Below are 21,084 nucleotides of genomic sequence, written 5' to 3'. Positions count from 1 at the left end.
TGAGGCGAGTCTGCTAGACATAGTGTTTTTGCCATGAATAAGAGTTGAACTTAAATTCAGTTGCCTCTGGGGTAAAATTCAACAGCAGTAGTGCACACGCCTTACGTGGTAGGAAGTGAACACTTTTGCCAGCTAACAGATCAGAAGTACAGGGGAATTGAAGTGTGCTGTATTTAGTTCCCAGATAGGAAACTGTCAGGATGCTCGGGTTAATATTCTTCATATTTTTTACCAGCACTTCAAGGAAATTAGCATGTTACATTTAATACTGACTCTAAAGTAAACCAAAGCTTTTTTGGTCTTTCCTCAGCAAAGTAAAGCCAAAAAGAAGAAAAAAGGGGTTGTGCCTGGAGGTGGTTTAAAGGCCACTATGAAAGATGATCTGGCAGATTATGGAGGATATGACGGAGGATATGTACAAGATTTTGAAGACTTCATGTGACATCTTTCCTTGTGTTGTCTTTCTTTTGCCCTTAAACATGTAGCACAACTTCTTTTCCTTTAAATTCTGCCAAATGCTACAATTGGAAGTGCAGTATCTTTGTGCTGGTTATTTAACTCTTTGACAGGGTGGTGCTAAAGCATTGGGATACCTGTGTCGTCAAGGGGTTGAAATGATGAAACTCCATTCCTATATAAATCACAGAAAAAACAAAATTCTAATAATGTTTTTAATTGTTGCTATCTGGTTTCATAGTAACAAAACCACTAAGTTGGACATGAATTTCAACAAAGCAAAAGTTGTATTATTACCAGCACAGTTTAGTAATGCAGCCTTAACTGTACCTCCTTGAATGATTTATCTTGTGAACAAAAGCAGTTTGCAGCAAAGGCATGGTGTGCACTTAGTATTAAAATTGCTTTGTCTAAGTTAGAGCTTGGGTTTTTTAAAAATAGATTGTGAAGGGGACTGCTAACTTCAAAGTAAGGATACTGCACCTGAAAATTAATCACTTGATACGCACCCATTCTTTCAAAGCATGACATTTTAAAATAAAACTTATTTTGGTCAAAACAAGAAAATAGTTCCTTGTTGCATTTGAAAAACGATTTGTGGTATCTTGAGTATAAGCAGTTTACATTTATCTGAATATTTCTACTAATGCAGCTGTATGGGTTGGTTATTCTAACAGTTAACTGCCTGGTTTAAGTGTCTATCTGAGAACCAAATTTCCTTTGTTCTCATGGGCTGCGATAGAACTCTCACAGGACTTTACCATTTTCTTTCATTTACAAAAACCTGCTTAGCAAACTGCAACAGTTACTACAGTTGGGCAAATTGTTATGTTAACAATTATGACATCTGCAATGTTTTATAAAGCAACTAATTTAATAAAATCACTATTGTGAGGACTTCAGAGCCTGTGTATTGGGAGTACTTATTTTAGTGTTAACTAAGCTCTAGAACAGTGTTTCTGGGCCACATAGCTAAGCTGACAAGAGGAAAGAGGAGTCTCTTCAATATGAAGTGGCTGCTTGCTGCAGTGAGTGACCACCAGACAGCTTGTCCCTATAGTCTAGTATGCATGTCCCGTTTCTTGGTGTGGCTTACTTCACTGTTCCAAATGAATGAACCTTGAAATTGGCAGTATAATGAAACAGAACTGGGGCATGGGATTGCAGTGTATTCAGCACTGCGATCCTTTATTTGAAATCTGTTTCCACACTTTAGTTGAATCTAAAGCAGCAATTTAAAACAAGACATACTATTACACCCCACCTTACTAAAAACAATGGCAAGGAAAGGTTACAAAACCACTTGGGACATCATCCTTAACACTGAATTCAGATACATGTGCACAAAATTTTGTTTAGTTTTTAACCTTCATGTCAGGAATGTTAAGCCTGGGCTTAGTGGACCTTTGGAGATTTCCATATGGTGGGAGTTCATATCACTTGCCCCTTAACTAAAGGGCGAAAGAATGTTAGCTGTGACATCTCTGCTCAGTCTGTAGTCTCAGGTCTTTCTATTTCTGCATTACACAGAGCTCCAGCTTAAACAAAACTGGAATTTTGTTAAGGGCCAGAATTGTAGTTTAAAACTATTTAATGGAATGTCTGAAGGGCATGGGCCTGAATACTGTATGTAACCTGGTTATGGGGATAGTTTATGGCTATATTAGAATATTTAATAGCAGGGATGTATGCAAAACCCCAGAGGGAGAGGATACAATGTCTCCCAATAAGCCATCTCTTGGGAAACATGGTGGGGGGGTCATTGCTGGATAATGCCCAAGCTATTAGTTGGGGGGGTGATAATTCCAGGCTCCAGCCAAAGTTACAAGACTTGTTTTGCCAACCAAAGCTGGAAGCCTGAAGATCAAAGGACACTAAACAGTCACATTACTGAGAGAGGGAGATGCAGCTGGCAGAGCTGTTCCTGGCAAACATGCTCTCTTGCATCTCTGCTGGAGGATCAGAAGCAAAGCCTGCCTTGTGCACTGCCGCAGGGCTAGAGCTTAGTCAGATGTCAATGCATCTAGAGACAAGTGGTGGTCAGAGGTGCAGATAGCTCTACAGCCTTCATCCTTTTTATCTCAAGTGTATTTCTACATGCTCTGAAAGGCATTAGCATCATTCTAGCTTTGTGATCAGTCTTTATTTTCTTGACTTTTTCCCCAGTATTACAACTCATGGGGACTAACTGTAGATGCTCCACTACCTCCAAGCACAGTTGACAGGTATGTATCTACCTCTTGGGTGTCACTAGAATTTACTTTTGTCTCTCAAATTATACCAATTAAGATGGGTCATAATGCTACCTTTTTCTTGCTTAACCTTAAGGGTCTTGCTGTTGTTTTTTGGGCAGCCAATTTCTAATGCATGGGGTGGTGGTTTTGTTTACCTCAGTGACTTTATAGTGTCACTTTGAAGATGTAGCCTGGATCTGACAGGACCTTCTTTAAAACATGGTTTGGCTAATAGGCATGAAAAATCCTCACTGTGTTACTTTTTCTATGAAAAAATATTTTACCTGGCAGAGGCTGGCTGGCTGCTTCCTCATTCTACCTGTGGTACTCCCAAGTAACAATACTGCTTTCAGGTTTCTGTTTTTTCCTACCCCCCTCCCCCCAGATGTTCTGGTTTAACTTGGATTTAAACTTGGAGAGTGGTCAGTTTGGATGAGCTATTACCAGCAGGAGAGTGAGTTTGTGTGTGTATGGGGGTGGGTTTTTGGAGGGGGGTGAGGGAGTGAGAGAAGGCCTAACTTGATTATCATGCACATTGTGTAAAGAGTTGTCACTTTGGATGGGCTATCACCAGCAGGAGAGTGAATTTGTGTGGGGGGGTGGAGGGTGAGAAAACCTGGATTTGTGCTGGAAATGGCCTAACCTGAAGATTACTTTAGATAAGCTATTACCAGCAGGACAGTGGGGTGGGAGGAGGTATTGTTTCATATTCTCTGTGTATATATAAAGTCTGCTGCAGTTTCCACGGTATGCATCTGATGAAGTGAGCTGTGGCTCACGAAAGCTCATGCACAAATAAATTGGTTAGTCTCTAAGGTGCCACAAGTACTCCTTTTCTTTTTGCGAATACTGCTTTCAGTTGCTCAGAAAAAATCTTTCAGAGATGTACGTGTGAACTGAAATTCAGCTGCCTCTGGGGTAGAATTGAAGAATGGTGCTTTAGGAATCAATGTTCAAGTTATTTTGTAGCCTTTATCATTAAAATAAACTTGAAAATGTGAACCAAGTGTAGACTAATAGCCCAAAATGAAAAGCAGTCACTCACCCCACTTAACTAAATTTCATCTTTAAGAAACATCCCACTTAGATGTCAACTGTTAAGATCGCTTTAGCAGAAATAGCCAGGTGTGCTTTTTCCAAACAAAACTACACCATGTCAAACAAGCCTCAATGCTGCAAACAGTTGTAGATGTACATACTTAATGTTAACTATGTGACTAGTCCTCCTGACTTCAATAGAGTTAGCACATTGGGTTCTAGAGTAAATTCAGTTTTTATAGCCTATGCAGTGCAGCTGTAGTATGTATTCTTTATATGTATTAAACCTCCATTTTTTAAATTTAAGAATGGAAGCAGCTGCACAACACACAGGACCTTCAAGATAATCTTATTATCCAATTAAATGCAAGAGCCACTAATCAATGGACTCACTGGATAAAGAATCTTCAGCTGGCTATTAATTACCAAGAAATATGGAACTCCCATAGTCAGTGTATCTGGTAGGACAGTGAAGGAGCAAATTACCAGAATATTAATCATACAAAAATGCATTATCCTAGCAACTAAGACAAAATTGTCTGAAGCTTGCAGTGTGTAGGTGAATGGGAACACTGCTGAATAGGATTAGGCTACTGGATACTCTTGGCAGCTTGAGGAAAAGCTGTTTGCTACAGTTGGACAACTCTTCCTGTTTATGAAATGTGTGTACTCTGGGTTATGGAACAAAACTTCCAACCAAGACACCCAGCTCCAGAAATAGGTCTTTGCTTTTAAAATACACTGGTACAGCCAAAGGTAAATAGCATTTGAGTCTTACTGAACATTTAACTTAACTATATCTGAAGCCCTTCCTGTGCTCAAAGTACTTCTGGGAGTTAAAAAGCTACTCAAACGAAGACATTCTTAGCCCAGGGCAAGGAAGCAAATCCTGAGACTCTAGCCCTTCATTTCCCCTGAGGTGCTGCTCTGTCACAATGGAACTAGTGCAACTCAGTGTGGGGGTGAATACTGAGACAAAACAGCCTACGGCAATAGAAATACTTGGTCCCTTCCACTAGAGCAGACTCAGCTCCCCTACACACCAGTGTCATCAGGATCAGCGATGAGGCTTTTCCTGATGGAAGGATCATTCTTAAACAGCCTGTTGAAAGACATCCAAGCCCAGTTGTTATGTTTGATATTCCTACTACAGTGATAGGCCACCACCTGGGAATGCTGCAGACAGAACTTGTCAGAACACTCCAGGGAAAAGTTTATGAACAATGTCTAGATATTTTGGAACTATTCAGAAAACTAAACAGATTTCCCCCCTTTTTCCAAACACTTCTGGATAAGTTTGCCTTAAACAGTTAACTAGTGCACATGACTCCACCCCAAAGCAGTCCGTGGTGATTTACTTTTGCATGTAAGACACAAAGACTAGGAACTAGTATTTAAGCAAGAGTTTCCAAAATGCATACAGCTGTAAAGAGGTTTATTCCCAGCCAGTCAATACCAATGCTAGAGGCTTTAAAGATTTTAAATACAAATATAGCAGCAAACAAAACAATTGTATATGGTGAATGTTAGACACTTTGTGATAGTGTGTGCACGCACAACACACATAGCAAATTCTCCTTTGTTTCACTGGTAAAAGAAGAGTGTACTCTAACATCTTAACTCTCTGTGAACACAGAGGTAGTCCATTCTTGTCACTGACTATTATGGTATTCCTATAAATCTTACAGTGGGCAGGTAAAAATAATCTCATTTGCATAAAGCACTAGAGAGGAGTATCCTAGGCAAATTGCTTCCTCTGAAGATTTTGGAAAAATAGGCAAGAGACTTTTTAATATGAATGTTTCAGGTATTGTACTTGCACTAATGATCTTGTAAGGTCAGCAGAACATCTATTAGCCCATTTTAAACAGATAAATATTTGATCTGATGTTCCGTTTAAGTTACTGTAAGTACCACACATTAATTTTGCAGCAGTAAGATCCTCAGCATTTGGCAGTTTGTTGTTTTTAAGAAGGCTTGCATGCAATTCCTGCTAAAGCCAGTAATCCATGCCTCTAAATTAGCCAAAGTCATTTTAGAATAAAGTCTGGCTGAAATCCCAGCTGGCCAGAGCACCATCTTCTAGGCCCACCAAGCAGGCTTTTACAAAACATTTTGTTCAACTCTGATTTAAATATTAAGAATTGTTTATTGTCCAAAACAACTTTGGGTTAATAGTGTCTGTGTTTCAGGGACGTTCAAAACAGTGCTGGGATTTTATAGTAAATTTCACATACTGAAGCAAATTTTTTTTAAGGCACCTAGCAGCAAGTGACCAGGAGCTGGACAGTGCAAGCCATAGTACTCCTGCTTGTCTGGGCTAGAATCTTCATGTCACTTAGGCTGGAATCTAATTTGCCAGCATATCCTTTAGACAGCAGCCAGTCTGCGCATCCTTCAAAAGCATATTTACCACATCATAGAACTTGTTATCATACGCCAATTTGTAGTACAGGTAGATGTCTTCACAGTAGGTCAGTAACGTCTTCAGATTTTTCTGAGCAGTCTCAGTTGGCTGGTGCTGTTTGACCCTGAGACCGAATTTTGTGTTATATTAAAAGGGGAGAAAGGGCAAGCTTACAAATAAGATTGACAAAGCTGAAGAACATCACATGAGATGGGAAGAAGTTCTGATATCTAAAGAAAAATGCAGGCTGGGGGTGGGGAGGGGGGGCAGAGGAACTTGTAGAGATGGTTCTTGGAAAGGATTTGTGTTTTGCTTCTCCATACTCTTCTGCAAAGGTTATTTTAAAGCTAGACATTTGTTAAAGACAAAAAGCTGACTAGGTTATAAAGAGTTCTGAGCCCTGCAGGAAGTTCTCTCCACCACACTAAATGGCTGATAGTATCTGACAGCACCTAAGTATGCGAAGTGCCTCACAATATAGTAAATAGCACATGGACTCTGCCACCAGGAGCAGTGAATCTCATTCTGTATATGATGCAACAAGGGGCCAACAGAACAAGGTTTAGGGAACCCAACAGAGGTGGCAACAGTAACATAGGGTAGTTACTCAGCCAGCGTGCTTTCACAGCATTGTCTATGGCAGAGATGGCAATAGACTCCAAATGTCCTGACTCCCTGTGCTAGCCACACAATCCTCCTTCCCCTTCACAGCAATCAGAGTGATTGACATGCACAAAATGCCACACACAGCAATTCTCACACCACTTCTGGATAGTTATTTTACAGATTGGGCTGGAGTCTGCCAACCTGCACGTGAGGTCAATGAGAAGGTACAAGAATGAAGATCTGAACTGGGTATGTGAGAGATGATTGAAACATATTTAATTTGATGGCATATCAGTAACTTCTCCTTATGACTATGCAATGGAAGAATTAGCTGCTAATTTCTTACACGTTGTTTGTGAGATCAATTAAAGAAAGAACACCACTGTTACTAGTTTCATTCAGGAAATAACTTTTTAGCTCAACAAAAACTAGTTTTGTACGTATAAAAACAAGTGATCTATGTTATGAACTGTCTTTAAGCACTGATGAATTAATAAATTAAACCTGTTTTCACACTAGCCTACAAAGAGCACAATTATTGAAACAGTGTATCTACTGCCTTGAGAGAAGGTCATATGAGAGAACAACAAAACTCAACTACAACTAGCATTCAGGGGATCTCCATGCCACTCACTTCGGGATCACCATTTTATCCCTCAGTGTTCCTAGATCTCCTCCCACGGTGGCACTTGATGAGGAGGGCAGAGGAGTTACCTCAGAGGCCAAGCTAGCACAGCTGCTCTTAGAAAGGAGGGGCAGGCTACTTTACAGTGCTGCTCCCTCCGGAGGGCCAACTGCATGGTTGCCACAACACAACATGCTTAAGATTGGGAATAAGGGGCAAGAATCCTTCCTGAACTTTGCTCTCCCCAAGCAGTGTACTGGGCTGACACCACACCAGATGACTTGTATTCTATAAGCGAATACAAATAAAACCACTCTCTTTGAAGTCACTTGCCAGAAAGACAAAAGGCATAGCCATGCAGGGTTGCAAAAATACTTACTTCTTCGCAATCTCCTCAAATACATTGGATTTGAGTAACCTTTGTTGCTTAAATTCTTCCAGGTAATTGAAGTCGCCCTTTATAATCACTTGTTGATACAGAACTTCAGCCCAGTCTGGAACAAAGTCATAAGCCTCAGACACAATAGCAACCTAGAAGGAGAACATGCCAGAATTACTGACTAGGATGGGCCACAAGCTGGTTTAACTGATGAAGCTTTCCAGCCATGTGGTTTTGCCTGCTTTTGTTTGCACTTTGGCAGTACTCAGGCGTTTCAGGTGCAGACTGCCATGGCCTCTCTGGCTCAGTTCTTTACACTGTTGTCTCAAGGCCATTCTTTTAAGGAGGAACGCAAGGGTCACTGTGGAACTATAGATAAACAGAGGGATGTGGAGTGGGGAGTAGGTATGATGGAGAGGGAAGAAGAAACTTGAAAATAGGATGGAAATTCAAGGCTAGAAGATACGGTTCTTACTGAAGTTAAAGGGAATTTGAAGCAGTTTGGGGCCTTAAGAGTTGGGAGAAGAGAGAAAGGAGAAGATAGGATTTTGTAATAGACCCAGAAGATTAACATATAAACACATTCAAACATTAATATAAGAATGGCCATACTGGGTCAGACCAACGGTCCATCAAGCCAATTATCCTGTCTTCTGACAGTGGCCAATGCCAGGTGCCCCAGAAGGAACAAACAGAACAGGTAATCGCCAAGTGATCCATCCCGTCTCCCATTCCCAGCTTCTGGCAAACAGAGGCTAAGGACACCATCTCTGCCGCTCCTGGCTAATAGCCATTGATGGACCTATCCTCCATGAACTTACCTAGTTCTTTTTTGAACCCCGTTATAGCCTTGGCCTTCACAACATCCTCTGACAAGGAGTTCCACAGGTTGGCTGTGTGTTGTGTGAAAAAATACTTCCTTTTGTTTGCTTTAAACCTGCTGCCTATTAATTTCATTTGGCGACCCCTAGTTCTTGTGTTATGAGAAGGAGTAAATAACACTTCCTTTCTCTACACAAGTCATGATCTTATAGACCTCTATCAGATCCCCCCCAGTTGTCTCTTTGAAGTCCCAGTTTTATTAATCTCTCCTCATACTTCAGCTGTTCCATACACCTAATCATTTTTGTTGGCCTTTTCTGAACCTTCTCCAATTCCAATATATCTTTTTTGAGATGGGGCGACCACATTTGCACACAGTATTCAAGATGTGGACGTACCATGAATTTATACAGAGGCAATATGATATTTTCTGCCTTATCTATCCCTTTCTTAATGATTCCCAACATTCTGTTCACTTTTTTGACTGCCGCTGCACACTGAGTGGATGATTTCAGAGAACTATCCCAATGACTCCAAGATCTTTCTTGAGTGGTAACAGCCAATTTAGATCCCATCATTTAATATGTATAGCTGGGATTATGTTTTCCAATGTGCATTACTTTGCATTTATCAACACTGAATTTCATCTGCCATTTTGTTGCCCAGTCACCCAGTTCTGAGAGATCCTTTTGTAGCTAACATATAAACACAGAGTAGCAGGTCCCCTTGACATTTCTTTAAGAACATGGCAAGAGGGGGAAAGAAAGGACAAGACATGGCAAAATAGGGGTCACTGAACAGCCAGTGAAAAAGTCCAAAGGCCACACAACTGGGAAACATATTTTGTCTGGAGAATTCATCTCCTTTAACTTTGAAAACCAAAGAGGCCAGAATATTCTCACTTCGACTTGCTGTTGGAGGGAGGGTCCATCTCTGGTGTTGAAGGGCTATTGGTTCTCTTTAAAAAGTCTTTGTTTCTGTCTGACGTCCTTCTTGCCTTAAGTGAATTCCAGAAGCTGAGAAGGAAAATGCCTTTTCCCATTGGCTTCCCACACCTGCCTGTAACATGGCCACTGCCACCAGCTGTCTTTATTCTCAAACATATTTTCTATTATAAACCTGGGGAGCAGCATTTCACCTTGTGAGCCTTTATAGTGCTGTGGTGAGTGAAATGGATGCAGCATCCCTTACTCAGTCACTTTACCTGGTAGAATCTGGGCAGGGACACGATGCAATCCATCAGGTTCTGTCTGTTCAGGTTAATCAACATCGTGCTCTGATTCGTGTTCAGAAAATGAAGCTGGAGGGTTATCAGCTTTGTCAACCGGTTGCAGCGCAAGGACTGGCGGATACAGGAATCCTAATTCAAGAGTCAAAACAGAAAAGCAAAACCAAGCTCCTGGCGTAACGTTTCTATCGGAAAGCTGGGGTGCATGTTCCCAAGCACAGCTCCGGAGGCTTCAGACCTATCTTAGTATTTTGTCTTGTAAATCACTGCAGTTGCTTTGATTAATCACTTTTAATGCACCTATATATGAAGCCCCACTCAGCAACTCAATTTTATTGTAATAAGTGGAGGCCAGTCTTTAATCACACCTTTAATACTGTTCTATTTTCCCTCACCCCAGATTAAAACGGTTAGCTCAGCACCAAAGCCAACTGATTCTCTCCTTCCCATGAGATGAAAGCTTCTAAATTTAATCCCAGATACTAAATGCTGAGCAGGGAGCAACAAGTTACTCTTTGATTCAGTGGTCACGTGGATAAGCAGGCTCAGGTATTAGGCTCTGTCAGAGGGATCTCTTTTGCCCCTGCCCTGCAATGTGGCACATCATGGGTGGCTGCTTCAAAAGCTCCTTTTCCTCTCCAACCAGGATGGGTCTCTGAGCATCACTCCCAGGGAAGCTCTGCCTACTATTCAGCCTTAATCCATCTCTCAGCCTTCTTTGGCCAATGCTGATAATTAATACTTTACAAAGTTCCAATTCCATCTCAATTTACCTTAGAATAACTTTCGGCTGCATCAATAAAGAGTGTCAGAGCTTTCATCAACAGTTTCTTTAAGTTAGGCACATCTCTGAGAGACTCTTCTGAAACAGAAAAAGAACTTTAAAACACGCACCCAAGGCTTTTACAGCTGCAGCAGCAGACAATATGCAACAAACACTTTTGTAACTCACATTTGAAAATTTCTGTCTAACGACATTTCAGAAGGCAGCAACATGCCAAAATACCTTAGAAAGCATCTCATGCGCTAACTCTGCACAAAGCATAAGAAATGCTGCTCTGCTGTGTACAGAACAAAATTCCAAGCAATTACAATAATCCAATCAGGAGTTTTAAAGGCAATTTGAAAACAAATACAAAATATCCATTTGCTTTTGTCATGTGTGTCGACTGCCCTCAACAAACCAGGTTAAGGAAAGCATTCAACAGAACTCAAGTGTTTTAGATCCCTTTACACCCCCACTGGGTCTTGTTCCACAGTGACACTCCTGCATGCTCCATTCATTATGACATCAGACATGCATGACATGCATGCAACCACTGGAAGTTTAGGCTGATTAAAGTATCTATTATACCCACAAAGGTAGAAAATACTTTGAAAACGGAATAATGTCCTAACACACTAGGACGCACCTGGTTAGTGGTGCTAATGGGGTTTTCCACCAGCACAAAACCCAGGAACACCACAACTTTCTGGAAAGGAAGAGCAACAAAATAATACCTCTGAGCCTGGCTAGTTGGGCCACTCAGTGCATCCTGCTGATGGAAATGGATTTTTCCATTTTTATGTGCAGGTCAGCAGGAAAGGCAACTGGAACTGTGTTTACTAGCCATATCTCACTTAAACAACAATGCATCTGACAGAAAAAATGCCCTTAATTTACGAAGTATTTTAAATTAAGCCAATTTTTGATTATGTACAGCGATGCAATATGCTTATACGAGAAGCTATATTCAAACACACTTAGTCTTGGTTCCGTAATTCCTACTCACCCCATGGTTGAGATTCAATGAGCTTAAGCTGTATACAAGCAGCTGCCTCATGATTCTCTCCAATTTCTCGACACATGCTAAAGCACAGGGCTATCATATTGTGCTTTTCACTGTCCCCTGGCCGACAGCGCTTTATGTAATCTAGCAGAGCTGTCTTCAGCGTTCCACTCTGGTTAGGAGAAACCAGAACAGGCATTCAAAAGAGTTGTGGTTTTGGTTTTTATTAAAGAACTTGCAAGGAAAATCAAATCCAGAACAATTTTCAAAAAAAGTGGTCAGCACGCCACCTTAAGTTTCCCCTCAAACATTTCAACACATAATGGGAATATGATTAAAGTATCACTGAGAATAGCAGACTCCTAATTATACTTAACAGAATTGCTAAAATCTGGCAGCCTCCAAATTTCTGTATGTTTAATTGTAAGTCAGCACTCTGTAACAGAGTATCATGTAAAACACAAAGAGGGTCCAACCTAGCACAAAATATATAGGGTCCTCCAAATTTCTATGACTGAAGTTGAGAGAAATAGCTGTTTTCCTTCCCTCCTGCACTGATTTTTACTGTGTCTAGGACATCATGAGACAATCTAAGCTGTTAAAGTAACCACGTGAGTCTCTTTATAACTATATGCAAGAAAGAAGAAAACATGGTAAAGTATTTCATTTAAAATTGTGATTTGTATTCATCAACCATCTAAAGACATTCGCTTTGTAGAGTGAGATTTTAATCCCAATACTCAAATTATTAAACTCCCCAGATAACGTACTGGCAGTGAAGGTATCCATTTTTTCACTCACTCTCACTCACACACGTTACTGGGTTTTTTGGTTTTGTTTTTTGCACCTACCGGGTCCAACTTTTTTCTCATAAGCACTTCAAAGTAATGTTTCTCATGCAGCAGATCGAATATGTACGTCATTTCATTATATCTTCCAATACCAGTAAGGAGTCGGACCTTTAGAGAGAACGGCATAAAGATCAGTGGATGATGGAAAATCTTATCTCACAAAGGAGCAGCCGTGTGTATTAGGGTTAGTTTGTTCCCTTTTAAAAATTTTTTAAATTTTTTTGTTTGTTTTAAAAGGCAAAATGATCAACAGCCCAAATAACCACCCCCCAAAAAGTAAAGCTTTCCATCACGTGCAATCCATGCAGTGAGCTTTCCAGTCCCCTCCAGTAATTCCAACTTGGAATGATATCTCATGTCACTAAGCAGGTATGTTTCAAGTCAGGTGCGGCCTTTACTAAGCAGCAATAGAGGATGCAGGTTAGCTTGGTAATGTGGATCATTGCATTTCACAAAACAATGTCTGACAAACCTTGAAATTCCAAAACCAAGACATTGCATGCTCCCCACCCCTCCATTCTGCCACAGCCTCATCCATTTTTCTAACAAACTATTATGGTGGTCCCTTTGTGATGTGGAAACCTGGCCAGTAGTAGCTGTGATCATCAGGCCACAAAACACACATCACAAAGGTAACAACCTTTGGGCTCTATAGATGTAGGCTGGACAAAGACCAGTGACCTAGAGATGAAAGCTTTGTATTCCAATTCCATGAGCCATCTAGTCCACATGCTCACGTGGTTTGCTACCATTTGCATGGAGAGCTGTGTACAGAGTGTGGTTAGCACAGTATGGTGATGGATACATACCACAAGGCCGAACTCCTCATTGGGGGCCAAGTGTGCCTCAGTGAGAAGTCGAGCAGTTTGCAGGACTCTAATAATTCCTTCCATGTGACATGTCAGACTAAAGCAATTATGGGCCAAAATCAGCAGCTCTGTAGCTAGAGAATGAGAAAATGTGGGTGGTTCAGTTAACAAGCTGAGGAAGTTAGTCATTGCATCTCTGTTGAAATCGCTGCTAACTCGGCAGATGATTTACCATTTTTCAAGTTACAAGCACTAGAAGTGAATCAGAGGCATCTACTAGCCCTTTACAGCTTCTGTAACTGGACACATTCAGTCTGATTCAGTTGCTGCTAGAATCTGACCCTTTGGATTATTCTCTGCAATGTGAATATAATCCTTACAAGGAAAGGAGACTGCTTGACAAATGCACAGCGTATGGACCAGCCACCATCATACCAGGTCAGTTCTCAATTTAAAAAGGTAAGTGTGATGGGATCTACCCCACACAGGCGATGAGAGGGCTAATGTGGGCCTGAGAGGCCAATTAACACCACATGGTTACACCTGGAGGGTGGCCAAGGCCCAATTAAAGATGAGTTCCAGCTGGGGGAAGCCGAATAGTTTCTATAAAGACAGGACACTCAGAGTAGTAGGTGGCTACAGTGAGAGGAGGAAATAACTGCAGTCCCTCTCGGAGCAGTACAGAATGGACCTGAAGAGAGACAGAAACCACCAGGGTGAAGCAGGTTTGAGTGATAAGCTCTGACAAAAGGGCAGGACCTGGGCCTACAGAGAAAAAACCCAGGGAGGCATTCAACTGAAGAGGAGCTTCAGGAGGGTGTTTACACCCTTGGACAGGCCCTGATGGGAGAGGGCATCAGGGTGAAGGAGACTCCTGGAGTTGGCCTGAGAAGAGGCCACCTGACAGGCAGACAGCCTTGGGATAGACAGGAACGAAGGATCCAGAGTAGAGACAAGACTCCCACGAGGTAACTCTTGAGAGTCAGCATTCTGCAGAAGAATAGAGAGTTGGGGGAGGGACACAGGATGGATTAAAAATGTAAGCACAAGGGAGGGGGAAGAAGTTGCTTCCACTGTAGTTTGTGTTTTGCTTTTGAGTTTGGTAAGAAGTCTCCAGAGGAGCCGTGGGGCCACTACTCTGCGTGGAACAGAAGAGGAGCCCTAGGGGAACGAAAGACATTATATCAATGTCTGTCAAGTGGGACACTGCCCATGTGGGACACTGACACTGCAGAAGACGAGAGACTGTGAAGTGACCTGGCCAGAGGTCCAAGTCATGAGAAGAGAGACCACAGAAGGACTGGAGTGGCAGGGAGTGGTAAATAAAGACCTGCTACATCATGTCCAGCCATGAGACGGCGCTGAAGCAATAAGTCCATTTTTCCACACTAAGATCCAAAGTTTTGCATCTTGGTTTGAAAAGACCATTCATATATTTGATATACCAGGTGGGATTTGAGATGGAACAAGTTCACTCATCCACAATTTAAAATGGATTAAATGTATCCATTTGCAGATAAACCATTTTACTAGAACACAGATGAAAGATTCACATTTGGCTGATTAATGGGGCAGGGTCTGGAAGTAGGAGACTTGGTGTTTTACTTTACGAAACATTGTGGGGTGGAGGAGGGGAGGAGATACGATTTTATGTATGTATCCAGGCTTGTGTGACAGTGTCCTTCACTGTTGCACCTGAAACTAGCCAGCAGGGAAAAGGGTTAACCATGGACTCAGAGCAGGGATATAAACACGTGGCAGGGGAAGAGGATGCTCTCCCCAGGGAAGAGAAGAGCTAAGAAGGCTCCCAGGCACAGACAGAAAAGGAAAGGGGAAGCTATTTTACTTATCCATAATCATTACACTGGAATTACTCTGGTGACCCAAACTTAACGCCCCCAAGGTGTGCAAAAATGTGTTCAAAAAGTTAATAAATGACTAGCCTATTATGAAATCTTTTTCCTATAGAGAATCGGTTTTACTATACCATAACAGCACCATAACAATGGGATCCTGCTCCATGACAGCTCCTAGGCACCACCATGATACAAACACACACACGCTACTTTGTCACTCATTATAAATGTTAGCTATTACACCACATAAATGACAAATACATGCAAGGTGCATCATAATTTACAAAAACCTTCACCAGCATGTAATCAACACATTTCAGAACATCAAACTAATCGCTCATTCCCATTCCATTCATAAAAATGTTGTTCTACTCCAATACCTAGACATTACACTTGGAAAAGCTATAGAACTCTGGCATAATTGAATGTTCCCTGGGACTTCTTTTAAAGTCTGTACCCCACATTTAACAGTCAGTATATGAAAACAGCATTTGTCCTACATCGTATCTCCAAAATAAGGGGGCAAAGTTAAGGTTGGGTGACAGTGCAAGCCCCCTGGGATAAAAGCGACTGATGAAAGATTATATCGAAGTGGAAAACTGTCTGGATCTTTTAATTGTTCATTCTTTTAAAAAAAATCTAAAAAAAAGTGTTGGGGGTGGAGGAGGTGTAATTAGCTGGATTCTATTGTAACACACTTTCAACCTTAACTTTAACCAAGATTTTGTTTCTGAATAAAGCTCTTTTCAGGCTGTAGATTACCCCAACGTACTAGAGAGGCTATGAATGGAGATCTTCCAGTTGCACCTGTGTTAATTTTAGTAATCTTTGGGACAGAGAACTTTCACTAAAATCCTTTTTCTCAGAGGTACATTTTCAGTATTATAAAGGATCTTACTTAGCCACGGCTGGCTGGCTGCTAAAAGTATCTTGGCTACATTTTGTAAGCGTAATTACACCATGTCCATGAATGGACAGCTATACAACGGGAGTGAAGTTTTAGCCAAAGACAACCTATAAATATTTAACAAAGAAATATGTAAAATACCAGGCTGCTAAATCACTGTCCTAAGAATTTGGCCAGAAGACTTTTCTAAATCCATCCACAAAACTTTAAATAACTTATTGACTTGAAATTTCCAAGCTATTAGTACAAGAACTCCTCTTCAGTCTTAGAGAGGATAGTGAATTCATGTATGGATGCCCTAGGTACTTATGCTTTGATCTATTTCTTATGAATACATTTTGAAATCTCTCTTTAATAATTTTTAGCGTTTTTAGAAAAAAAATTAGCAATGAATATTCCCCTCACCAGTGCTCCAAACGCTTCATGATGTAATACAGAGCCCAAAATAGCCAATGTTATTATAATGCTAGTTACATATAGTATTATTTGCTATTTACTTACTGCAAGATAGTTCCCCACAGGGTACAGATGAAATTTTATCCAATAACTTCATGCCAACCAGTGTATGATCCTTGCACAATTTGGCCAACTCTAGGAATGCTTGAGTCTCATCTGCTGGGTTCACAATCTGCTTTTGCCCTGTGCATATGTGAAAGACACAGACAGACAGTTATGTTACAAACACTAATTGTTCTTGGAGGAAAGGTGAGCTACGTTTATGGAAAACAGCGTATCCTCTTCCTGCCTGATGCAGGAGCTGGAACTAAATAATCCAAGAAGGCCCTTTTAGTCCAGTCGTTTATGTCTAAAAGTCACACATCTTGTCTTTGCCAGATCAACCCAATACAAATCCACTGCATGTCTATATTGTTTGTTACAACTAAGACTGGTTGTTTCTTATTCAAAAATACATTGACTTTGTCACAGCTAAAAAAAGCCTCCCCATTTATAGAAAATAATTCAAACAGATTCACATCATTTTGAGCAAAATATCATTTATTTTGCCAGGAAAAAAAAAATCTTTAAAATACCAAGCCACTCTCCCATTCTTGCCTTTGTAAGAAATTAATGGAGGAGTCTTGTCCACAAGTTGGATGGCTGGAGTTACAAAGGCCATGACTTGTTATTTAAAAAAACCCAGATAGCACATTTTTTGCTATTAAAAGTCTTGTTTGTAAGAGCCTTAATTAAAGCAACAAAGCACTGGATACAACAAGGTAAACAGTGAACAACACTTAATACATTAATAGAGCTTTACAATTTCAAAGTATTGCCTAAATGCTGAATACTATAGTTACCACATATACACAGTCAACAAGTGTTTTTCAAACACACAGCACACACACACACACACAAAATTTACAAACTAAAAGTTTTTCTAAAAGGACTTCAGGTGCATGCAGAGGTGAAACACACAACAAACCACCATCATCACCTTTTCTTTCAGAAGATACCAGTAACTCCTGCATGATTTCTTCAGCCACAAGTTCTGCCACAGTTTCAGACTGGAGACCCTGTGTTTTGATGAACATCTGGGCTTTCTTGCATCTGTCAGGCTGCTGCGATGAAAGGATCGCTCGAAGCACCTTTTCAGAATCATGGGCTGATATTTCACCATAGGAGCAATTCAGTTCCTAAGAAGAATACAGCACATTTAAAAAATGCTACATAGAATATCAGGGTTGGAAGGTACCTCAGGAGGTCATCTAGTGCAACCCCCTGCTCAAAGCAGGACCAATCCCCAATTTTTGCCCCAGATCCCTAAGTGGCCCCCTCAAGGATTGAACTCAGAACCCTGGGTTTAGCAGGACAATGCTCAAACCACTGAGCCCTAGAGGAAAATGCGCATGATGGAGTAGGTATTCACCAACAAAGCTCTATCATATTGAAAACTCAATGCAAGGTTATTCAAAATCGTGTGTGAAAAAGCAGATGTAGGTCTAACCCATCTTTGTACCGATCAATATTGCATTGATTTGTGTATGTTAACTACTAAGGGTTTGATACAAGAAAGCATTTTAATGTTTAACTTTTTGCTTGAAGTAAATGTGTGCTGAACAGCTGTCCTGTTTCTTAATTGTGGACTGTATCAAAACAGATAAAACATGCTTTCACGAGCTAGAATTTTCTTGTTTTACTAAAGATCATTCCGCAGTGTTCACTGATGAGATTTACCTTCTCACCGCCAAATAATCCCAAAGCCTCAATACAAAAGATGCAAATTCCAGCTTAAAAAGAATACTACATGTGAAGATAGATAGCCCCTCAGAAAGAAGAAGTAGACACTGATGTGTCCAGGATACTAGACTAGATACACTGCTGGTTTGATCCAGCAGCGCAAATGCTATGTTCCAAAACTAAGGGGCAAATCTTGGGGAAGGGACAAAGAACGTGTTTAGTGGTTTTGCTCCATGAGAAAACGTCTGGAGCAGGATCCTCTGCCCCAACCTGTACAGCTGGGCTACAGCCACACATGAAGGCCACAAAGAAGAGGAGCAGCAGCAGATGTAGCCCATTACTTTTGCCACCCCTGGGGTTAGCCCGGTGGATCTGCATAATCTTACGGGCCTACCTGCAAACGTCCCTGTAGTAGAGAGCTGCCATAGAACAGAGGGTTTTAAATCCACTCAGGTTTTAAATTGATGTTAGGCCTTCTGAAGGCAACATAATTTTTAGACTTAAAGTACCAAAATGACTAATAAACAATTTATTTTTAGCACATGATAAAATAGGTCAATTAAAGAGACATAGATAGAAATTTGGCTTAATGAAGTAAGATGACAGATCGGAAGGGTTTTGTTCATTTCAATACTTGATCATATCTAGGATTTGTCTGAGTAGTGGGCCATGTTACCATTTGATAAATATCCCCCTTATTTTTCGTTTCAGCACTCAAAAGTGTTCAGGAATGAATAACTCGTACATTATTGTGTGACCTCACAATAGCTTTAGTCTCCATAACTCTGTGGGTTGGCTTGAGGCAAGCAACATTATAGTTCTGGTAAATGTTGCCAGACACATACCTTCGAAAGCTCATACAAACAGAGGACTTGTCTGCAGTAGTTTCTCCCATGAACACACTCATCTATTAGAGTTGTCAGACTGGTCATTACCAGATCATCTGGAGATGGAGCCAGGACATGTGACCAATTTTCTACGCTTGAGGCTGGAAGCAAAGTGAATACTGAAAATACGCATCTCAAAGGAAAAAGCACACGGGTAGGGCTTGTCAAAACAAAGGCTCACACCCAGAATAAAACTCTAGGAATCAGGGCAAATATTATGTGCTAAACTTTTTCAATCTTTAAAAACGGAACTCACAGTATCTGTGAAGAATGGGAGAGGTACCCTAATGAGGTTTTAGGAGATAAGCATCATTAAATAAACACCACACAACACAGTATTATCAAATACAACATTTTTAAAGCCATCTGAATACAAGTGTATAAAGCAGCCCAGACAATGTTCAGCTATCTTTCTGCAGCCTCAAAATGGGAATAATACATTTTGTTCTAGCAAGAAACATTCTAGTTCTAGCTAACAGATTACAGATTTACTAAGATTGTGTGCCCATACACTCACATACAGATGACATATAAGATGTTATCACTATTTTTTCCACTATTAATAGAAAACAACGTTCCCTTATAACATGCAAATATTGGGAAAAAATGTACTAATAAAAAAATCTTCCCCACACTGCAGCACTAGAAACTACAATCAAGTTTATCTAAAATTTGTATTCCAAAAGCAGGAATGCAGATTAGCATTGTGCTGTCCTGTAGCACTTTGGCTGAAGAGAACTGCAAATCTATTAAGAATGGATATTCAAAGGATGACATGAGATTGTTTATAGAATAATCTTGCCTGAAGTATATAAATTCAGTGTGGGATGTTGTTAGAAATTCCCCAGAGATTTCTGGGGAAATTAATTTTGTTACACAAAGGAGGAACCTATAGAAATCCGACAACTTGTCACATGTCTGCAGCTGACTGCTAGGATTACTTACTGGTTTGTAATCTTCTGGGCTGCGTGTCTCTCTCATCTGCTGTATCTCCCACCAGAAGAATAGCTCGAATATCTGGGTGTAAGCTGTTTAGATCAGCCTCCCCTGAGGCCAGTGCTCTGCAGTGCAATACCAAAGAAACATCTCTGCTATAAAAATGAAAATACCGGCAAACACGGCTGGCTTCGTGTATGCTTCCTTCATCTAGAAGACGTCCAATCAGAAAGCGAAGTGATTCTACCTCAGCTTTATCCAGAATGTTTTCAGACATATCTTGGAATGCAAGGCCATCAAGTTGTAAATATTTTGATGTATTCAGAGCAGTTAGCTTTGAAAAGGAAAACTCCTTAGCTAAGCTATCAAAGGAAAGTTCACCACTCGCTGAAACCTGGTGAGAAAATCTTGACTTGACCAACACATCGTCTCCATTTAAGGTTTGTTGTGCAATGCAACAAAGCCAGATCTGTTTCTCTATTTCTTCCAATTTGTCCAGGGTCACAGAGTCACTCTGTGCTAGCCAGTGGCCAGCCAAGGTAAGCAGCAGGTGTTTCTCCATAATGCTGTTTACCTTCTCATCAGCTGAAGGTTCAGACACTGCGTTTGCCTCCGCTAAGAAAAAGGCAGATGCTGCTTTGCTGGAGATGGAATTTTTCATAAAACGGTCATGACATTTTTTCCAGAAGTTAATTCTAGTTTGTTTTTGATGCCACGGTCCAATGTGCTCTAAGAGATGTAAATCTTGAAGTACCTGCACAATTCATAAACGCCTTAAAGGACTTATCCTACAGAAACAATTCTCACTTCTTGAATAAACATGTACCAATATTAGAACACCACAATACTGAATTACCATCCCAGGCTGTAAAGTACTCGCCACACCTGTTTTTCTGGAGAAATAAAAGTAACAGAATGCAGCAAGTAACAAAATGCCACCATTTTACTCAGCACAGGATTCTAAAAGTTTAGATGACTAGCAGATAAACTGAATAATATTTCAAATTAGTTTCAGAGTAGCAGCCGTGTTAGTCTGTATTCGCAAAAAGAAAAGGAGGACTAGTGGCACCTTAGAGAGTAACCAATTTATTTGAGA

The 21,084-nt window shown here is 40.7% G+C and overlaps 2 protein-coding genes across 6 annotated transcripts in view; one reads left to right on the top strand and one right to left on the bottom strand.

Annotated features, from left to right (window-relative positions):
• The window catches only part of EIF3J (eukaryotic translation initiation factor 3 subunit J), a 29,827-nt gene extending 22,568 nt beyond the window's left edge, over positions 1-7,259 (top strand). Inside the window, exons 8-9 of one of the 2 annotated variants that reach the window (XM_077828054.1) lie at positions 2,623-2,681; positions 6,911-7,259. In XM_077828054.1, coding sequence (XP_077684180.1) covers positions 2,623-2,681; positions 6,911-6,977 — 126 coding nt within the window. In that variant the 3' untranslated portion in view covers positions 6,978-7,259. Of the gene's footprint in view, positions 1-310; positions 1,359-2,622; positions 2,682-6,910 lie in introns of those variants that run through there. The other variant, XM_077828053.1, reaches the window with a different exon arrangement.
• The window catches only part of SPG11 (SPG11 vesicle trafficking associated, spatacsin), a 61,827-nt gene continuing 45,889 nt past the window's right edge, over positions 5,147-21,084 (bottom strand). For 3 of the 4 annotated variants that reach the window (XM_077828049.1, XM_077828051.1, XM_077828052.1), the window contains exons 30-40: positions 19,998-20,742; positions 19,011-19,153; positions 17,423-17,621; positions 16,489-16,626; positions 13,225-13,358; positions 12,416-12,523; positions 11,568-11,736; positions 10,569-10,657; positions 9,772-9,927; positions 7,746-7,897; positions 5,147-6,259 (exon numbers count right to left, since the gene is read on the bottom strand). In XM_077828049.1, coding sequence (XP_077684175.1) covers positions 6,079-6,259; positions 7,746-7,897; positions 9,772-9,927; positions 10,569-10,657; positions 11,568-11,736; positions 12,416-12,523; positions 13,225-13,358; positions 16,489-16,626; positions 17,423-17,621; positions 19,011-19,153; positions 19,998-20,742 — 2,214 coding nt within the window. In that variant the 3' untranslated portion in view covers positions 5,147-6,078. The remainder of the gene's footprint in view (positions 6,260-7,745; positions 7,898-9,771; positions 9,928-10,568; positions 10,658-11,567; positions 11,737-12,415; positions 12,524-13,224; positions 13,359-16,488; positions 16,627-17,422; positions 17,622-19,010; positions 19,154-19,997; positions 20,743-21,084) is intronic. The other variant, XM_077828050.1, reaches the window with a different exon arrangement.

This window comes from Eretmochelys imbricata, chromosome 10 (assembly GCF_965152235.1).
Source record: "Eretmochelys imbricata isolate rEreImb1 chromosome 10, rEreImb1.hap1, whole genome shotgun sequence".
Taxonomy (NCBI): domain Eukaryota; kingdom Metazoa; phylum Chordata; order Testudines; family Cheloniidae; genus Eretmochelys; species Eretmochelys imbricata.
Note: the sequence above shows the minus strand (reverse complement) of the source record. Positions and strands in the feature narration are given on the sequence as shown.